General features: G+C 42.5%; 1 protein-coding gene across 1 annotated transcript in view; it reads right to left on the reverse strand.

Annotated features, from left to right (window-relative positions):
- LOC129857898 (collagen alpha-1(XXIII) chain-like) overlaps positions 1-13,933 on the reverse strand; it is a 211,474-nt gene extending 197,541 nt beyond the window's left edge. Inside the window, exons 1-2 of the mRNA XM_055926579.1 lie at positions 13,229-13,933; positions 12,106-12,175 (exon numbers count right to left, since the gene is read on the reverse strand). Of these exons, the coding sequence (XP_055782554.1) occupies positions 12,106-12,175; positions 13,229-13,525 (367 nt within the window). The 5' untranslated portion in view covers positions 13,526-13,933. The remainder of the gene's footprint in view (positions 1-12,105; positions 12,176-13,228) is intronic.
- Positions 13,934-17,068: the final 3,135 nt, after the last annotated feature.

Below are 17,068 nucleotides of genomic sequence, written 5' to 3' on the forward strand. Positions count from 1 at the left end.
CATAAATCCAGAGAAGGCCAGACTTTGATGATTGCGTTTGATGACAAAATTTGCCAACAAGAAGGACCGCTGCACCACCTTCCTGTTCAACTGAGCACAGCACAACAAGGTGAGTCAAAACATGTATTGTATGCTGCTGCATAAATTATGTAATATGCCAGGGAGATATGTATACTGTAGCTAAGAAAGTAATATTAATTGTATGTTGTGTAGTAAGCTGTTAGTAGGCCATGTGCCTTACCCTAATAATTTGGTCCCTTTCACCTCATAAGTTAGCCTACTGTTTTGACTTGGTGGTAAACACGTAGCCTACAGTCTGTTTTAGAGAAATGTAATCATTGAATATTGTAAGCGCTTTCATTGTCTGCTTATATGCCCCCTTTATTTATCCTCCGGTTCTGACTTGGTGTACAGGGAGAATACTGTTCTGAATTCTGTACATTTCAAAGGTGCTGAACAAATAGTTATATTGACTACGTCCATCCTAGCTCACTCATAAATGTCTTAATCGAAGTTACGGATTGGCTCTTATCTGCTTGTCGTTCCCTTATGCCATTGTTTGTACATCTCAATTGTCAGTAGAAACCACATTTGTTTAACCCTCCTGCTGTGTTCCGGTCGAATTGGACTAATTTACAAGTTTTCTCTCTGAAAAATGTAGTTCATTTAATCTGATTGTCATAAGGTTCCATGACGTTGTCCACACATCTGAACACACAAAATACATTCATTACATTTTGGATGTTTTATTTAACTTTAGTACACCTGGAGTGTTCCCGGTCAAAATGACCAGTCATTAGAAATTAATGGGTGAGACTACAATTAGTGTAGAAAATTGAGGTCAGGCACATGCCCTTTCATCAGATAGACACCATTCATCAGATAGACACCTCTCCCAGACCCCACATGCATGTATGCATGTTTGAGCACACACACTCACACCTCACTCCCCTTCTTGGCTTCCATGGCAACCCCCACGGGAACCTTTCCCCAATAGAATCTTTCTCCCACGGGAACCACACTTGTTGGCAGTCTCACAAACAATCGCAACATTGTTTCAATAATATATAGAACTTTTCTCGCAGCTCTGGTATATAAAGCTTTTTTGAGGCCTTGCTCACAATTAATTCTGTGGCAGCACAATGACCAAACGATATACTGTATGTGAGGCTCTTGATCATATCTTTGATCATGACATCGGTGAGGAGGAGAGAGGCCAGGAAACTGACAGTGAAGATGCCTTAGAGGAGAAAGTAGATAAATAGCACAATATGTTTCATCTGAGTATTTGTTATAGTCAAAATAATCCATACCTTATGCTTTTTTTAACTCAAAAACGAGTTGTATGAGCTCAGGTAAATGAGGCCTACAGATCTAACACAGCATTAGGTGATAATATATGTATTATTATGGATTTATAATGGGGTGGTCATTTTGGACCGGGAACACAGAATTAATTAACATGAAAGGAACACAACAGGAGAGTAAAGCAAGTCAGCCATATCAGCTATGTTTCTGAAAAGGCAGTAAATGAGGCTGAATGAACTGTTTCGCTGCCAGACCAGGCTCTGCTGATTGCCAGGTGTAGCAGCTGTAAGGATTCACTCCATGGTGCTGAAAAGAAAGCTCTGCTGTTGGGACAACTTTATGTAGGCCCTAACAGTTTGTGGGCACCGTTTGTCACCGTTATAGTGCAATTAATGCATTGTTTAGTGTTGTGTTGTGCCTTTGCTGGCATGCATTTAAAAAACATTTTTGTTTGCCCCACCAAGGTTTACATGCTAAAATCGCCACTGGTAAAGAGCATAGGGAGCTGGTGAGTTCCAAGTTTGAGGAAGCTTACAATTTATCCTACCATCCGCGTGCCAGTTCTGATTATTTTCATGTGCACAGTTTCATTTCAATAATAACGTTTTTGTTTCTCAAAATCATTGTCACGTGGTTAATCATTGAAAAAACATTTTGAGAGTTTGCGTCGTCAAGATCTAACATGTTAAAATCGCCACTGAATCCAGCAGGGGCACAACTTTGGTTCGAGACATAATGTTATTATTATTATTTCAACAGTTTTATCCAGTCGGATAAACACTCCAAACAGCCTACCCGACCGCTCGGAGGCGTCCGCATGGTCCTAAAGCACACCGTTGCCTCGTTTTGCATCACATTCCAATGATAAAACTGGGGGGGGGGGGGGGGGGGGGGCAAAAATGCAATTTCAGAATGTGGGGGGGGGGGGGGGGGCATGTCCCTTGTCCCCAGTGAAAGTGGTGCCCCTGGAATCCAGTATACAATAACACAGTTAAATCACCAATTTAATATATATATAATTATGCCAATCTTAAAAATACTTTTCAAGAAAACACATTTCCTGAGCTTAGTTTTCATTATTTTAAAGGACATTAGTAATGGTAATAGGGCTCATGCATTGCCCCTGTGTCGGTGGTGTTGTATATGAGCCTGTACAGTGGTTGCTTCCTGTCTGTTTTATTATGGCTTTAAAATCAAACGCAGCTCTAGGAAGGGTGTTAGCTCTAGTGTGGGTCTGTGCAGCCTGGCCCGCCCCTTCGCTTCCCGAGGGAGGTTGGGGTCTTAAGTGACCTCCGATAACAATGGATGATGTTGGCATGTAGTGTATGTGTATTTGGTCGGGTGCCCAGTGCGGGTAGACTGTGCCCCATAACCAGTGGTTGTGACAAAAGCACATATCACAGCATACTACAGCAAACTCTCTAGAGACAGCAGGAGCGGTAGAGATACTCTGAATGATCGGCTATGAAAAGTCAACTGACATTTACTCCTGAGGTGCTGACCTGTTGCACCCTCGACAACCACTGTGATTATTATTATTTGACCCTGCTGGTCATCTAGGAACATTTGAACATCTTGGCCATGTTCTGTTATAATCTCCACCCGGCACAGCCAGAAGAGGACTGGCCAGCCCTCATAGCCTGGTTCCTCTCTTGGTTTCTTCCTAGGTTCTGGCCTTTCTAGGGAGTTCTTCCTAGCCACCGTGCTGCTACACCTGCATTGCTTGCTGTTTGGGGTTTTAGGCTGGGTTTCTGTACAGCAGTTTGTGACTTCAGCTGATGTAAAAAGGGTTTGATAAATACATTTGATCGATTGATTGATTGATACTACAGGTTGCGGAGGGTGTGAGAAGCTCAGTTCTGGTGATAAAAAAGACATTCTACTCCAAAATGAATGAAAATAAAAGGATGCTGACATCAAAAATATATACTAAACAAAAATATAAATGCAACATGTAAAGTGTTGGTCCAATGTTTTATGAGCTGAAATTAAGGATCCCAGGAAATGTTCCATACACACAAAAAAAAATCTCTAAAATGTTCTCAAATTTGTTTACATCCCTGTTAGTGAAAATGTATCCTTTGCCAAGATAATACATCCACCTGACAAGTGTGGCATATCAAGAAGCTGATTAAACAGCATTAGCATTACACAGGTGCACCTTGTGCTGGGGACAATAAAAGACCACTCTAAAATGTGCAGTTTTGTCACACAACACAATGCCACAGATGTCTCAAGTTTTGACGGACCGTGCAATTGGCATGCTGACTGCAGGAATGTCCACCAAAGCTGTTGCCAGAGAATTTAATGTTAATTTCTCAACTATAAGCCACCCCCAACATCGTTTTAGAGAATTTGGTAGTATGTCCATCTGGCTTCACAACAGCAGACGCGGTGTCACACCCTGGCCTTAGTTATCTTTGTTTTCTTTATTATTTTAGTTAGGTCAGGGTGTGACATGGGGGATGTATGTGTTTTTGTATTGTCTAGGGTTTTTGTATGTTTATGGGGCAGTGTTCAGTCTAGGTGTTTGTATGTCTATGGTTGCCTAGATTGGTTCTCAATTAGAGACAGCTGTCTATCGTTGTCTCGGATTGGGAGCCATATTTAGGCAGCCATAGTCATTAGGTAGTTTGTGGGTGATTGTCTATGTCTTTACGTTAGTTGCTTGTGTATGCACTTTTGTTTTATAGCTTCACGATCGTTTGTTGTTTTTGTATAGTTTGTCAGTGTTCGTTTCGTGTTCATCTTCGGTAATAAAAGAAGATGTACTGTTATCACGCTGCGCCTTGGTCCTCCTCTCTTCATTGTTACGACGATCGTGACATGCGGTGCGTTGTGGGAAAGCGGTTTGCTGATGTCAACGTTGTCAACAGAGTGCCACATGGTGGCGGTGGGATTATGGTACGGGCAGGCATAAGATACATACAACGAACACAATTGCATTTTATCGATGGCAATTTGAATGCATTTCGTGACAAGATCCTGAGGCCCATTGTCATGCCATCCCCCCCCCCCCCCCTCTATCACCTCATGTTTCAGAATGGTAATATACAGCCCAATGCTGCAAGGATCTGTGCACAATTCCTGGAAGCTGAAAATGCCCCAGTTCTTCTATGGCCTGCATACTCACCAGACATGTCACCCATTGAGCATGTTTGGGATGCTCTGGATCGTCGTGTACGACAGTGTGTTCCAGTTCCCAATATCCAGCAACTTCGCACAGCCATTGAAGAGGAGCGGGACAACATTGCACAGGCCACAAACAACAGCCTTATCAACTCTATAAAAAAAGAGATGTGTTGCGCTGCATGAGGCAAATGGTGGTTACACCAGATACTGACTGGTTTTCTTATACACACCCCTAACTTTTTAAGGTATCTGTGACCAGTCGTGTGATATCCATAAATAGGGCCTAATGTATTTATTTTAATTGACTGATTTCTTTGTATGGACTGTAACTCAGTAAAATCTTTGAAATTGTTGCATGTTGCGTTTATATTTTTGTTCAGTATAATTTCACCCACCAGAAATGAGTCCCAAAACATATTGGTCCATATTGTAAGCCAGATGTGCTATTTAGCAATAAGCATTTTCACCTGATGAAGTCGGTAGCCTAGTGGTTAGAGCGTTGGACTTTTAACTAAAAGGTTGCAAGAGCAAATCCCTGAGCTGAAAAAGTGAAAATCTGTCTTTCTGCCCCTGAACAAGGCAGTTAACCCACTTCATTGAAAATTAGAGTTTGTTCGTAACTGACTCCCCTAATAAATTAAAAGCTTACCTGATGTGGCAAAAAATAAATAGGCTGAAGGTTGCCCACCTGAATTTACAGTGGCTTGCGAAAGTATTCAACCCCCTTGGCATTTTTCCTATTTTGTTGCCTTACAACCTGGAATTAAAATATATTTTTGGGGGGGTTTGTATCATTTGAATTACATAACATGGCTACCACTTTGAAGATGCAAAATAGTTTTTATTGTGAAACAAACAAGAAATAACACAAAAAACTGAAAACTTGAGCGTGCATAACTATTCACCCCCCCAGTCAATACTTTGTAGAGCCACCTTTTGCAGCAATTACAGCTGCACGTCTCTTGGGGTATGTCTCTATAAGCTTGGCACATCTAGCCACTGGGATTTTCGTCCATTCTTCTTGGCAAAACTGCTCCAGCTCCTTCAAGTTGGATGGTTTCCGCTGGTGTACAGCAATCTTTAAGTCATACCACAGATTCTCAATTTGATTGAGATCTAGGCTTTGACTAGGCCATTAAAGGAAGTTTAAATGTCTCCCCTTAAACCACTGAAGTGTTGCTTTAGCAATATGCTTAGGGTCATTGTCCTGATGGAAGGTGAACCTCCGTCCCAGTCTCAAATCTCTGGAAGACTGAAACAGGTTTCCCTCAAGAATTTCCCTGTATTTAAGCTCCATCATTCCTTCAATTCTGACCAGTTTTGATGAAAAACATCCCCCACAACATGATGCTGCCACCACCATGCTTCATGGTGGGGATCGTGTTCTCGGGGTGATGAGAGGTGTTGGGTTTGCGCCAGACATAGAATTTTCCTTGATGGCCAAAAAGCTCAATTTTAGTCTCATCTGACCAGAGTACCTTCTTCCATATGTTTGGAGAGCCTCCCACATGCCTTTTGGCAAACACCAAACGTGTTTGCTTATTTTTTCTTTAATTAAGCAATGGCTTTTTTTCTGGACACTCTTCCGTAAAGCCTAGCTTTGTGGAGTGTACGGCTTAAAGTGGTCCTATGGACAGATACTCCAATCTCTGCTGTGGAGCTTTGCAGCTCCTTCAAGGTGATCTTTGGTCTCTTTGTTGCTTCTCTGATTAATGTCCTCCTTCCATGAGTTTTGGTGGGCAGCCCTCTCTTGGCAGGTTTGTTGTGGTGCCATATTCGTTCCATTTTTTAATAATGGATTTAATGGTGCTCCGTGGGATGTTCAAAGTTTCTGATATTTTTTTATAACCCAACCCTGATCTGTATTTCTCCACTACTTTGTCCCTGAACTTGTTTGATGGTGTTGCAGACTCTGGGGCCTTTCAGAACAGGTGTATATATACTGAGATCATGTCCCGCTTAGATTTCTCACAGGTTGACTTTATTTAACTAATTATGTGACTTCTGAAGGTAATTGGTTGCACCAGATTATATTTAGGGGCTTCATAGCAAAGGGAGTGAATACATATGCACGCACCACTTCTCCATTTTTATTCTTTTTAATTTTTTGAAACAAGTCATTTTTTTCATTTCACTTCACCAATTTGGACTATTTTGTGTATGTCCGTTACATGAAATCCAAATAAAAATCCATTTAAATTACAGTTTGTAATCTCTCCTTGTTCATGTTGTGCCCTAGAAACAAATATGTAGCCCTGTAAATAGACTGATTTATTATAAAAAGCTAAAATGTTGATACAGATACCTGTCGTTGAAATTACAAAATCATTTGTGGAATATTAGGTTTCTACATTATGTAAAAGCATTATGTTCCTAGTGAGATGCATTATATTGAACATTGTGCACTGTCTATTTAAGATCAAGTTTTTAATGATGACATGCAAGAGATCTGTCATGCATCGCTATGATCATTGATCACCTGAAGAAGCTATCCATTTTCCTTTCTTTCTGTGCCCACAAATGTTTGCATACAGTATATTGGTAAAGTTACCAGTTGTTAGCTAGCTAGGTAATGAGGGAACACATATGACTGAACAAGGTGTAAAACAAATCCCAGGTAGCATATTTGGTTCCTTGGAAGTTGTGGAAATTTATGTTTTTGGTTTCATGTTGGTTGTGTGAACTAAGTCATGTTTTGGGAACAATCATTTTTAGGTTGCAGGGAGGTTCTGAGAACATTTTACTCTGGTTCCTTGACATTTTTGTTGGGAGCTTTTATTCATTAAATAAACGACAGGTTATTTGGAGGTTTTTAAAGAACTTCGTTAAAACCTTCACTGAATGTTTCAATAAGACTTTTAATAACACTACTAACTTATTTGGGGTAAACTTCGTTTACTCCAAGCACACATGGAAATTAATTTCCTTTTGCATAATCATGCAAACACATTTTTTTTTATTGTGACATGGGATCATTGACATTCAAACCTATAATCTTCTGTTCTCTATCCATGGAATTAGTCCACTGCGCCACCGGAACGGAGCTAGTTTTTTATGCATACATAGCAGTTAATTTTTGTCTATTCAGATGGGCCCAATTTCAAAGGAATCAAGCACATTCAGATCAGGTGTGGCCAATTAGTGGGTGCAGTCAACACACCAGATCACACTTAACAAGATAGAGGCTAGAGAGAGTTCTGTTGATGCTGAGAACGAAATGTATATGTTTTTAAATATCATTCTTAGAATGTTCTCTGAATATTACTACATTTTTCTTGTGGTTTTTATGTAAAGAGTTCTTAACGTTCTCGGAAACTATTTTAGAACATGACAAATAGAACTATGAGGAAACCTGTAGGAAACGGTATGCTGAAGTACTGACATTTCCACAGAAGAACATTGTTTCTAAGTGTTCTCTGAACTATTTGAGAACATTCCCAATGTCAAACCAAATTGGTCACACTTTAGATTCCTGGATGTCTATTTCCCCCATCCCCTTCATTCTGCTACAGACTACACATGGCTTTCATCAGCTGAGGCAGTGCAGAAGTGTGTGTGTTGTGTGTGTGCGGATAGTGTTAATTGCAAACACCTGAGTGACAAGCTTGGCTTGAGTCTTAAAGCTGCTAGGCTGTCACTTTGGGTGAGTATAAAAGTGTCACGATACTCAGTGCCTGCTTTCACTGCAGTGACACACATTTGACTCCTGACCCCCACATTACATGACAATGCCTTTATATATTTTTGCACACTCTCATTCATTCACAATGATTTACAGTAAGTACCCTAAGCCCACATTTAAATAAAGATACTAAAGCAACTATATTAAACCTTCACCATAAAGTGTTATACCTACAGGAGACCATAGAGGGCGGTGGAGCGCAATGCTGAGTGGGGAGCTCTATGGTGAAGACATAGCTGCAGAGACAGAAATACAGAAACACACACACACACACACACACACACACACACACACACAGACAGACAGACAGACAGACAGAAGACAGACAGACAGACAGACAGACAGACAGATAGACAGACAGACAGACAGACAGACAGACAGACAGACAGACAGACAAGGGACAGACAGACAAGGGACAGACAGACAGACAGACAGACAGACAGACAAGGGACAGACAGACAAACACACATGGGACAGACAGACAGACAGACAGACAGACAGACAGACAAGGGACAGACAGACAAACACACATGGGACAGACAGACAGACAGACAGACAGACAGACAGTCTGTGCTCTGGTCTTAGAGATCGTTAGGTTTCAGGTGGCGAGCGTGGGTGCTAAAGGGAGAGGGGCTCGGCTTACAGCGCCGTGCAGAGAGAGCTGCCTATCGGCCCCTCAAAGAACTGGGGACAGACAGACACACTGACTCACACACATACAGGGGGGCTCGAATGTACACACACACACACACTCACGCAAGCACTGAAGCACTCACACACACAGGCACGCAGACACACACCACACCTGCATGCACACAGACCACACACATGCAACACACACACACGTACACACACTGTACACAATCACACAGACATACACAAGCACACAAACACACATGCATACATACTGTACACATACAAGCACAAACAGTATACATGTGTTGTCTCTATGTATGTGGGAACAGACTGGGAAAGCAGAGGACACCAAACTCAACCAACCCTATGCTAATTGGCTGAACTCAACAAACCCCATGCTAATTAGCTGACAAACATCCATCTGAAATAAACACATCAGCTGAACAATTAACTTAACAGCCCGGGACAAAGACAGTCTAATTGTTAAGAGATGTTTCAAACGTGTCTATGGGCTGTTTGTCTGCATTTAATACTCTTGCATTTTGCTAATGCTAAGAATTTACAAACACCCCATCCTTTGGGGTAAAATAGAGAAAAAATAAAGATCTTTGAATAGATTTCGGAGAATAGCTGTGGTTACATTTCATTCCGAAACCCGACCAACCACAGGGAAACCACGTTGATTACACAGTCATTTTGTGTAATGACCTGTGCAATAAAACGAGACATCTGATATAATATGATATTGACATAATTAAATGAAAACCATGAGTAATCACTAGGGGAGGGAATGAGCTATTTCAGAGCACATTACTTTTACAAGACCAGGTTACTCGCTACACTTATTCTCCAGGTGGTACGATCATTGAACCCATTGAGATGATGCACTGCATATAGGAAGTAAAATACTACAAACACATGTCCTTTACCACATTCTGCTTTCCCTCAGCTAATTGAGTACATACTGAAGAACAGGCCTCCAACAAACACTCTCACGCATACACACACACACATGCACACACAAACACGCACACACGCACGCATGCACGCACACACAATGAACAGGCCCCCAACAAATACTCTCACGCATACACACACACACATGCACACACAAACACGCACACATTCACGCATGCACGCACACACAATGAACAGGCCTCCAACAAACACTCTCACGCATACACACACACACATGCACACACAAACACGCACACATTCACGCATGCACGCACACACACACACACACACACAATGAACAGGCCCCCAACAAATACTCTCGCGCATACACACACACACATGCACACACAAACACGCACACACGCACGCATGCACGCACACACACACACACACACACAATGAAGAGGCCCCCAACAAATACTCTCGCGCATACACACACACACATGCACACACAAACACACACACATGCACACACAAACACGCACACACGCACGCACACACACACACACACACACACACAATGAAGAGGCCCCCAACAAATACTCTCGCGCATACACACACACACATGCACACAAAAACACGCACGCACGCACGCACGCACGCACACACACACACACACAATGAACAGGCCCCCAACGAATACTCTCGCGCATACACACACACACATGCACACACAAACACGCACACACGCACACACGCACGCACGCACACACACACACACACACACAATGAACAGGCCCCCAACAAATACTCTCTCTCTCTCTCGCTCTCTCTCTCTCACACACACACACACACACACACACACACACACACACACACACACACACACACACACACACACACACACACACACACACACACACACACACACACACACACACAGACAGACAGACAGACAGACAGACAGACAGACAGACAGACAGACAGACAGACAGACAGACAGACAGACAGACAGACAGACAGACAGACAGACAGACAGACAGACAGACAGACAGACAGACACACACACACACACACACACACACACACACACACACACACTTTCACACACAACAAACAACAGAGAGGAACAACAATGGTCCAATTGACTGACCAGCTGACCAGCCAGGGAAGAAGTATGGAGCAGAGCCACAAGTGGACCTGGAATGTTTTGAATGTGCTCCAGAAATTCAGGCATGCAAACTTTTCCACCTGCTCTGGAAGCCAGCGATTCACACAGGGACAATAGAGACAAGGCTGGCCACAGAGGAGACAAGAGCAATGCAACTCATGGAGACAGCTAGAGAAAAGACACACGCAAACACACGCACGCACGCACGCACGCACGCACACAGACACACACACACACACACACACACAGACACACACACACACACACACACACACACACACACACACACACACACACACACACACACACACACACACACACACACACACACACACACACACACACACACACACACACACACACACACACACACACACACACACACACACACATACCTCCTATCTCACTCTTCCTCTAAGCTAGGGGATTTCTCTGTCATGGTGAATTAGGAGCCAGCTCTGTACTTCACAAGTTAATAGGAAAAAAAAAACTCTCGATTAGATAAGTAACAATAACAACTTTAAAGGTTCACATTTGATCAATCTGGGTAACAAGTCTTTGAGTAGAGGAAGCATGCATGGCAAATGCTGAAAGCTGAATTTCCCCGAGAACGGGGAAGGGTCAGCATTCCTCATAAGTTACGATTACAGAAACGCATGAATAGCAGACGACTGGTTGTGTACATATGCCAGTCTGTGTGTGTGCCTACGTGTGTGTGTGCCTACGTGTGTGTGTGCCTACGTGTTTGTGTGTATTGCACTGTTTTTCACCCTCCGGACTATCACAGGCCGTGTAATGCACACCACACGCCAAACGTGGCCAAACTTGGCGCATCGCCGGAACGTCTATTAATGTTAGCAGGTCCCACTGGCACTAAGCAACAGAGCTCACCCTGTCCTGTCCTGTCCTGGCCATCCCATAGACATAGACCAATCTGAGGGGTATTTATCACACTCTCCCTCTGAGCCTGTCCCAGTCTGGGTCTACAGGCTTAGGGACACTAATCCTTTACAAAAGGCATCCATCCACTGAATACACACTTGAGGAAAACTTGGGATGCTGTATACAACTATCAATATCAACTGGTGGTCGAGAGCGTAAAGCTCAATGCACTCTTCTGGATTCCTTTTATACATAGCCAACCCAGCAACAACTGACACTAGTGTAAAACAGTCCAGTGTGTGTTTGCAATAATGCAATGTTCATGTGTTGCGTGCGTAGAGGCTTTGATAACCGTGATATAGCCATGAACCCAATAGGAGAGAAGAGAGAGACGTACCTGGTGGGCAGGAACACTCTTGCGGGACGTCCCTTGCCGTGCGCAGTTTGGGCATCACTTCACTCACTCTCTAGGGAGAGAGAGAGGGCGAGAGATAGGGCGAGAGAGAGGGCGAGAGAGAGAGAGAGAGAGAGAGAGAGAGAGAGAGAGAGAGAGAGAGAGAGAGAGAGAGAGAGAGAGAGAGAGAGAGAGATATAAGGCTCTGAAACAATGCAAACTGCGTGTGCAGTAGCAATAACCATAAATTCACCATAAAAGGTTTAGTAAATCCAAACTTGATCTGGAAACATTCATTTATCTGAGTTAGAGGGGAAAGTGAAGCCCAGGAGAAATGTTTTGGGACTAACATTATGGAGAAGATTACTGCACATTCCAGTTGGTTTGACTCAAGTCAGTCTCCCGTCGATAGTTTTAAGAGGGCCATATAAAGCAACCACTATGCAATGAGACACACTAGTGAATTTTGTGGGTTTCTAACAAGCAGTATAAGCAGTAAGATAAACTTAAATAACTTAACGTATTGTTATAAATGGACATTAACCACTATAAGCAATACATCAATCATTATGTAGCACCTTGGTAACATGAATATAATACTGTAAAAATGATAAAGTGATGTAATTATAATTTTACCAGTTCAGGTAAATAATGTACAAAAACCTAACCAGTTTTTCAATGACCTGTCCATAGTTATTTTTTATCAAGAGGGGACTTTTTGGGAGATAGCCTACAACATATTTTCCCAAAGAGATATGGCGAAATACTCTCACAGCACAAACAGACAGTTTGTGTAAAAGCCAGCTTGTGTATCACCAAGCTTTACATCACTTATCTTTCATCAGGCGATACCTGATAATATCTAGAGACAGAAGGAATCGCACAGCGGTGCCTTGACCATTAGAGTCAGTCGCTTGGGGAATCAACATCTTCAGACATGAGTCAAATACTGTCATTACGCGCAACATTACGCACGGCATTTAGTCTACTCCGGCTACATATTATGGAGACCCAAGCAGGAAGCTGCATGAATCAAAAATAAAGAGAAATACACTATGATATATATACAGTGTTACATTTTAAATGTCCCCCCCTCCCCCCCAAAAAACGGTGTGTAGCTAGCTACCTCTTGCAGGAGCGTCTCGATAGAACTCCTTAGTGCCGGTAGTACAGTCCCATCCTCGCGCGTGAAGGCGCTCTCCGGAGGGTTAAACACTGTGTTTTTCTCCAACTCCAGCGCATCCAGTCGGTTCTCCAGTTGGTAAGTCTTGAAGCTCATGAGCAGGCAGATGGCTATGGAGCTCAGGGACAATATGAAACACACCACCGTAGGGAAACCGACCAGACAGCGCAGGAGAAGAGACCTGGGCGCGCATGGACGGAGTGCTGCCTTGCTCTCCCCGTTATCCTCCGTTGAGTCCATAACTTTAAATTCCGGTATGAAACAAATGGTCTTGATGAATTTCTGAATAAAAAAATGTTTAATGATGAAATACGCGCATTTAGTAACTAAACTACGTCAGACTTTGCTGTGTGCTGCTGCTACACATTCAACTCACCCCAACACGGTTTCCTAAATTAGCCTTGGAACAAGAGGCTGAAATGCTGAGCGCGTTGCGCGCGGTTTGCATATGGCAGGGTGCAATCTGGATGCGCACGAGATAAATTGAGTCCTCGATCCCAGATCCTTTTGTTCCTGCGCTAGAGAGTATGTGGATGGGATGTGGATTCAGTCAACAGTCAAATTTCTTTCAACAAAAAAAAGTTGCATGTTCGGCAAATTGAGATGCGCCCGCCCGGTTGACCATGTGGGGGAGGGAGATACAGTCGACAGAGGGAAAGAAATGTTGGCTGTAGATCGACAACTTCCGTGAAAGCGTGACGTTATAAGGCTGTGAATGTGTATAGACTATAGCCTGGATATGTTTTGAGTTACTTTGATTGGGCTCAATCTCGGGCAGTCAACATTGAATTATAGTTTGAGGTGATCGTTTTACTACAGGGGTTTGAGACTTGGATTACAACCTCTAAATGATATTTGGCCCCACAGCCGTAATTTGGCCCCAGAGAGTCATGTTTTCTGTCCTTGGTGTTGAAATCAAATCAGTTTAATAATAGATCTGCCAGTCAAGTAGCCTACGCCTCGGTTGTTTACTCTCTGAATAAGATCTCATCTACTTTATCCACACTATAATACTGTAGTCGAGGCTATTTAATTACTCTTCAAATTCGTCAACATGAAGTATCAAGATGATGCTGTTGAGTGTCATGGGTGTTGAGTGTCATGCCGGGTAGACTCTCTCTATCGAGAACCTAAATTGACCTATATTTTAAACAATTTAAAATACAATTGTTTTCGTGTTTGCACAGTATTTAGCTCACTGCAGTTCCTCAACCTGGTTCCTGAACTTGTCTGCCTTACCTGACCGCCGATTCATCCAATTGCGTTATTCTAACATATTAAAACAGTTGCCTATATATCAACGGAAATATATAATCTAATAGATATATATCGATGGAAAATGTATGACACTCACCAAGTCTTCAGTTAAAGTGTGATAGGCCTGGGCCGTGAGATGTCGATTATTGCGCAGCAAAGCACAGGTTGTGGCACAGCTCTCTACTGCCACCTACTGCTCATCATAGCTTAGGTGTCACTCCACCAAACCATTAGGATTTGGACTTTTTTTAAACTTTTTACCCCAAATAAATCATATTTTCTGAACACCTCACGACATGAAGTACATATTTAATCTCCAAGAAAACATATTTTCCCATCTCAGGCATCAAAGGCTATTATTATCGGCCATTTTCTTTTGATATGTACACCACTTGTCTTCAACCCTCTTATGGACACTATGGAAGTTGTCTGACAAATATTATAAAAACACTTGTAATAAAATCAAAATTTCCCTATGAATCATAAGTCCCTAAAACTAATTAAATAATTTCAAATTTAACATGTATATAAAATCTCACATTTTTGCTATACTAAATCCTGAAATGGACACCGTGTCAGCGGCCTTATCATTTTTTATCAAAAGTATGGTTTCATTCCAGAATTTGAACAAAAATTATCATGATTGGTCTAAACATTTCAGACTGAGCTGAACAATCATTAAATTCATACTTCCTAACCTTTGTATAACAAAGTAGAAACAGGGTCTTGAAACAGGGTTGAGACCTGGGTAACAGGGTTGAAGATGCGGTCTGGCCAACGCATTACCGGGGGCAAACTTACCACCCTCCAGGACACCTACAGCACCCCATGTCACAAGAAGGCCAAAAAGATCATCAAGGACAACAATCACCCGAGCCACTGCCTGTTCACCCCGCTATCATCCAGAAGACGAGGTCAGTACAGGTGCATCAAAGCTGGGCCCGAGAGACTGAAAAACAGCTTCTATCTCAAGGCAATCAGGCTGTTAAACAGCCATCACGAGCACATTAGAGGCTGCTGCCTATAGGCATAGACTAGAAATCACTGGCCACTTTAAGGAATGGAACACTAGTCACTTTGATAATGTTTACATATCTTGCGTTACTCATCTCATATGTATACTGTATTCTATACTATTCTACGGTATCTTAGTCTGTTCCGCTCTGACATCGCCCTTCCACATGTATATAGTCTTAATTCATTCCTACATAGATTTGTGTGTGTTGAGTATATGCTGTGTAATATGTTAGGTATTACTTGTTAGATATTACTGCACTGTCGCAGCTAGAAGCACAAGCATTTCACTACACTCGCAATAACATCTGCTAATCAAGTGTATGTGACCAATAAAAATGTATTTGATTTGATTTTGATGGTAAATTGGTTTTGTTTACTCTCAAAATTAATTTGTATTTCATAAATATAACCATGTAGTGAGGACAATAGATATGAATTTGAATCAAACTGAGTTTAATTAACCAAACTTCATTAAAACATTTTTTTTTTAGCTAAACATAACAGACATGAATAACATTGAAGAGACTCTGTTAAAACACCACAGGCTGGGTTCCCACTGGGTACACATCGTATTGGCAGGCTGAGGCTTTGGGGTATATTGTATTGTATTGTATTGTATTGTATTGTATTGTATTGTATTGTTGTGTGTGTGTGTGTGTGTGTGTGTGTGTGTGTGTGTGTGTGTGTGTGTGTGTGTGTGTGTGTGTGTGTGTGTGTGTGTGTGTGTGTGTGGACATGAAGACACTCCGGGGAGACGGCTGCTGTGCTATTTGTTACTATTTGGCTACCTGCCAGACTTTCTTGCTTTCAATAACCGTTTAATCAAACTCTGCATTTAACAAGTTGACCAAATTCTTAGTTTTGTCCTCACACAACTTTTTTCATTCAACTTTTTTACACCGGACCTTCTATGTGGGCCTGGATCTGCAGGACTTCCTCCGGCCGAAAAAAGCTAACTAACATTATGCCTTCTCATTGCAGTCGCTGTACACATAATGTACATAACTATCACATTATGGTGAGAATAGCCAAGATGTAAGCCCAGACGCAATCGTTAGGCAAGGGCAATTGAAGTGTAGGAAAGTATTATACTGGGCCAACAGTAAATACAGGTAGTAGTGTTAAGCACAGTCTCCGCAGCCAGACAATTTTCTCATGGCTTCTGGAAAGAAATTCTGTCGGCATGCTAAACCGGTGTTGCTCATTCTGTCTCAGTCTCCAATATCTATGCTGCAATAGTCTATGTGCAGAGGGGCTATGGTCAGTCTGTCTTATCTGGTGTCTCTTGCTCTTTCTCCCCTCCCGGTGGACCTAAGCCCTAGGACCATGCCTCGGGACTACCTGGCCTGACGATTCCTGGCTGTTCCATCCCCAGTCCACCTGGTTTTGCTGCTGCTCCAGTTTCTGCTGTTCTGTCTGTGGCAATGGAACCCTGACCTGTTCACCGGACGTGCTACCTTGTCGTGCTGCTGCTCCAGTTTCAATTGTTCTGTCTGCGGCTATGGAACC

The sequence above is a fragment of the Salvelinus fontinalis genome, chromosome 6 (genome assembly GCF_029448725.1).
Source record: "Salvelinus fontinalis isolate EN_2023a chromosome 6, ASM2944872v1, whole genome shotgun sequence".
NCBI classification, from domain to species: Eukaryota; Metazoa; Chordata; class Actinopteri; order Salmoniformes; family Salmonidae; genus Salvelinus; species Salvelinus fontinalis.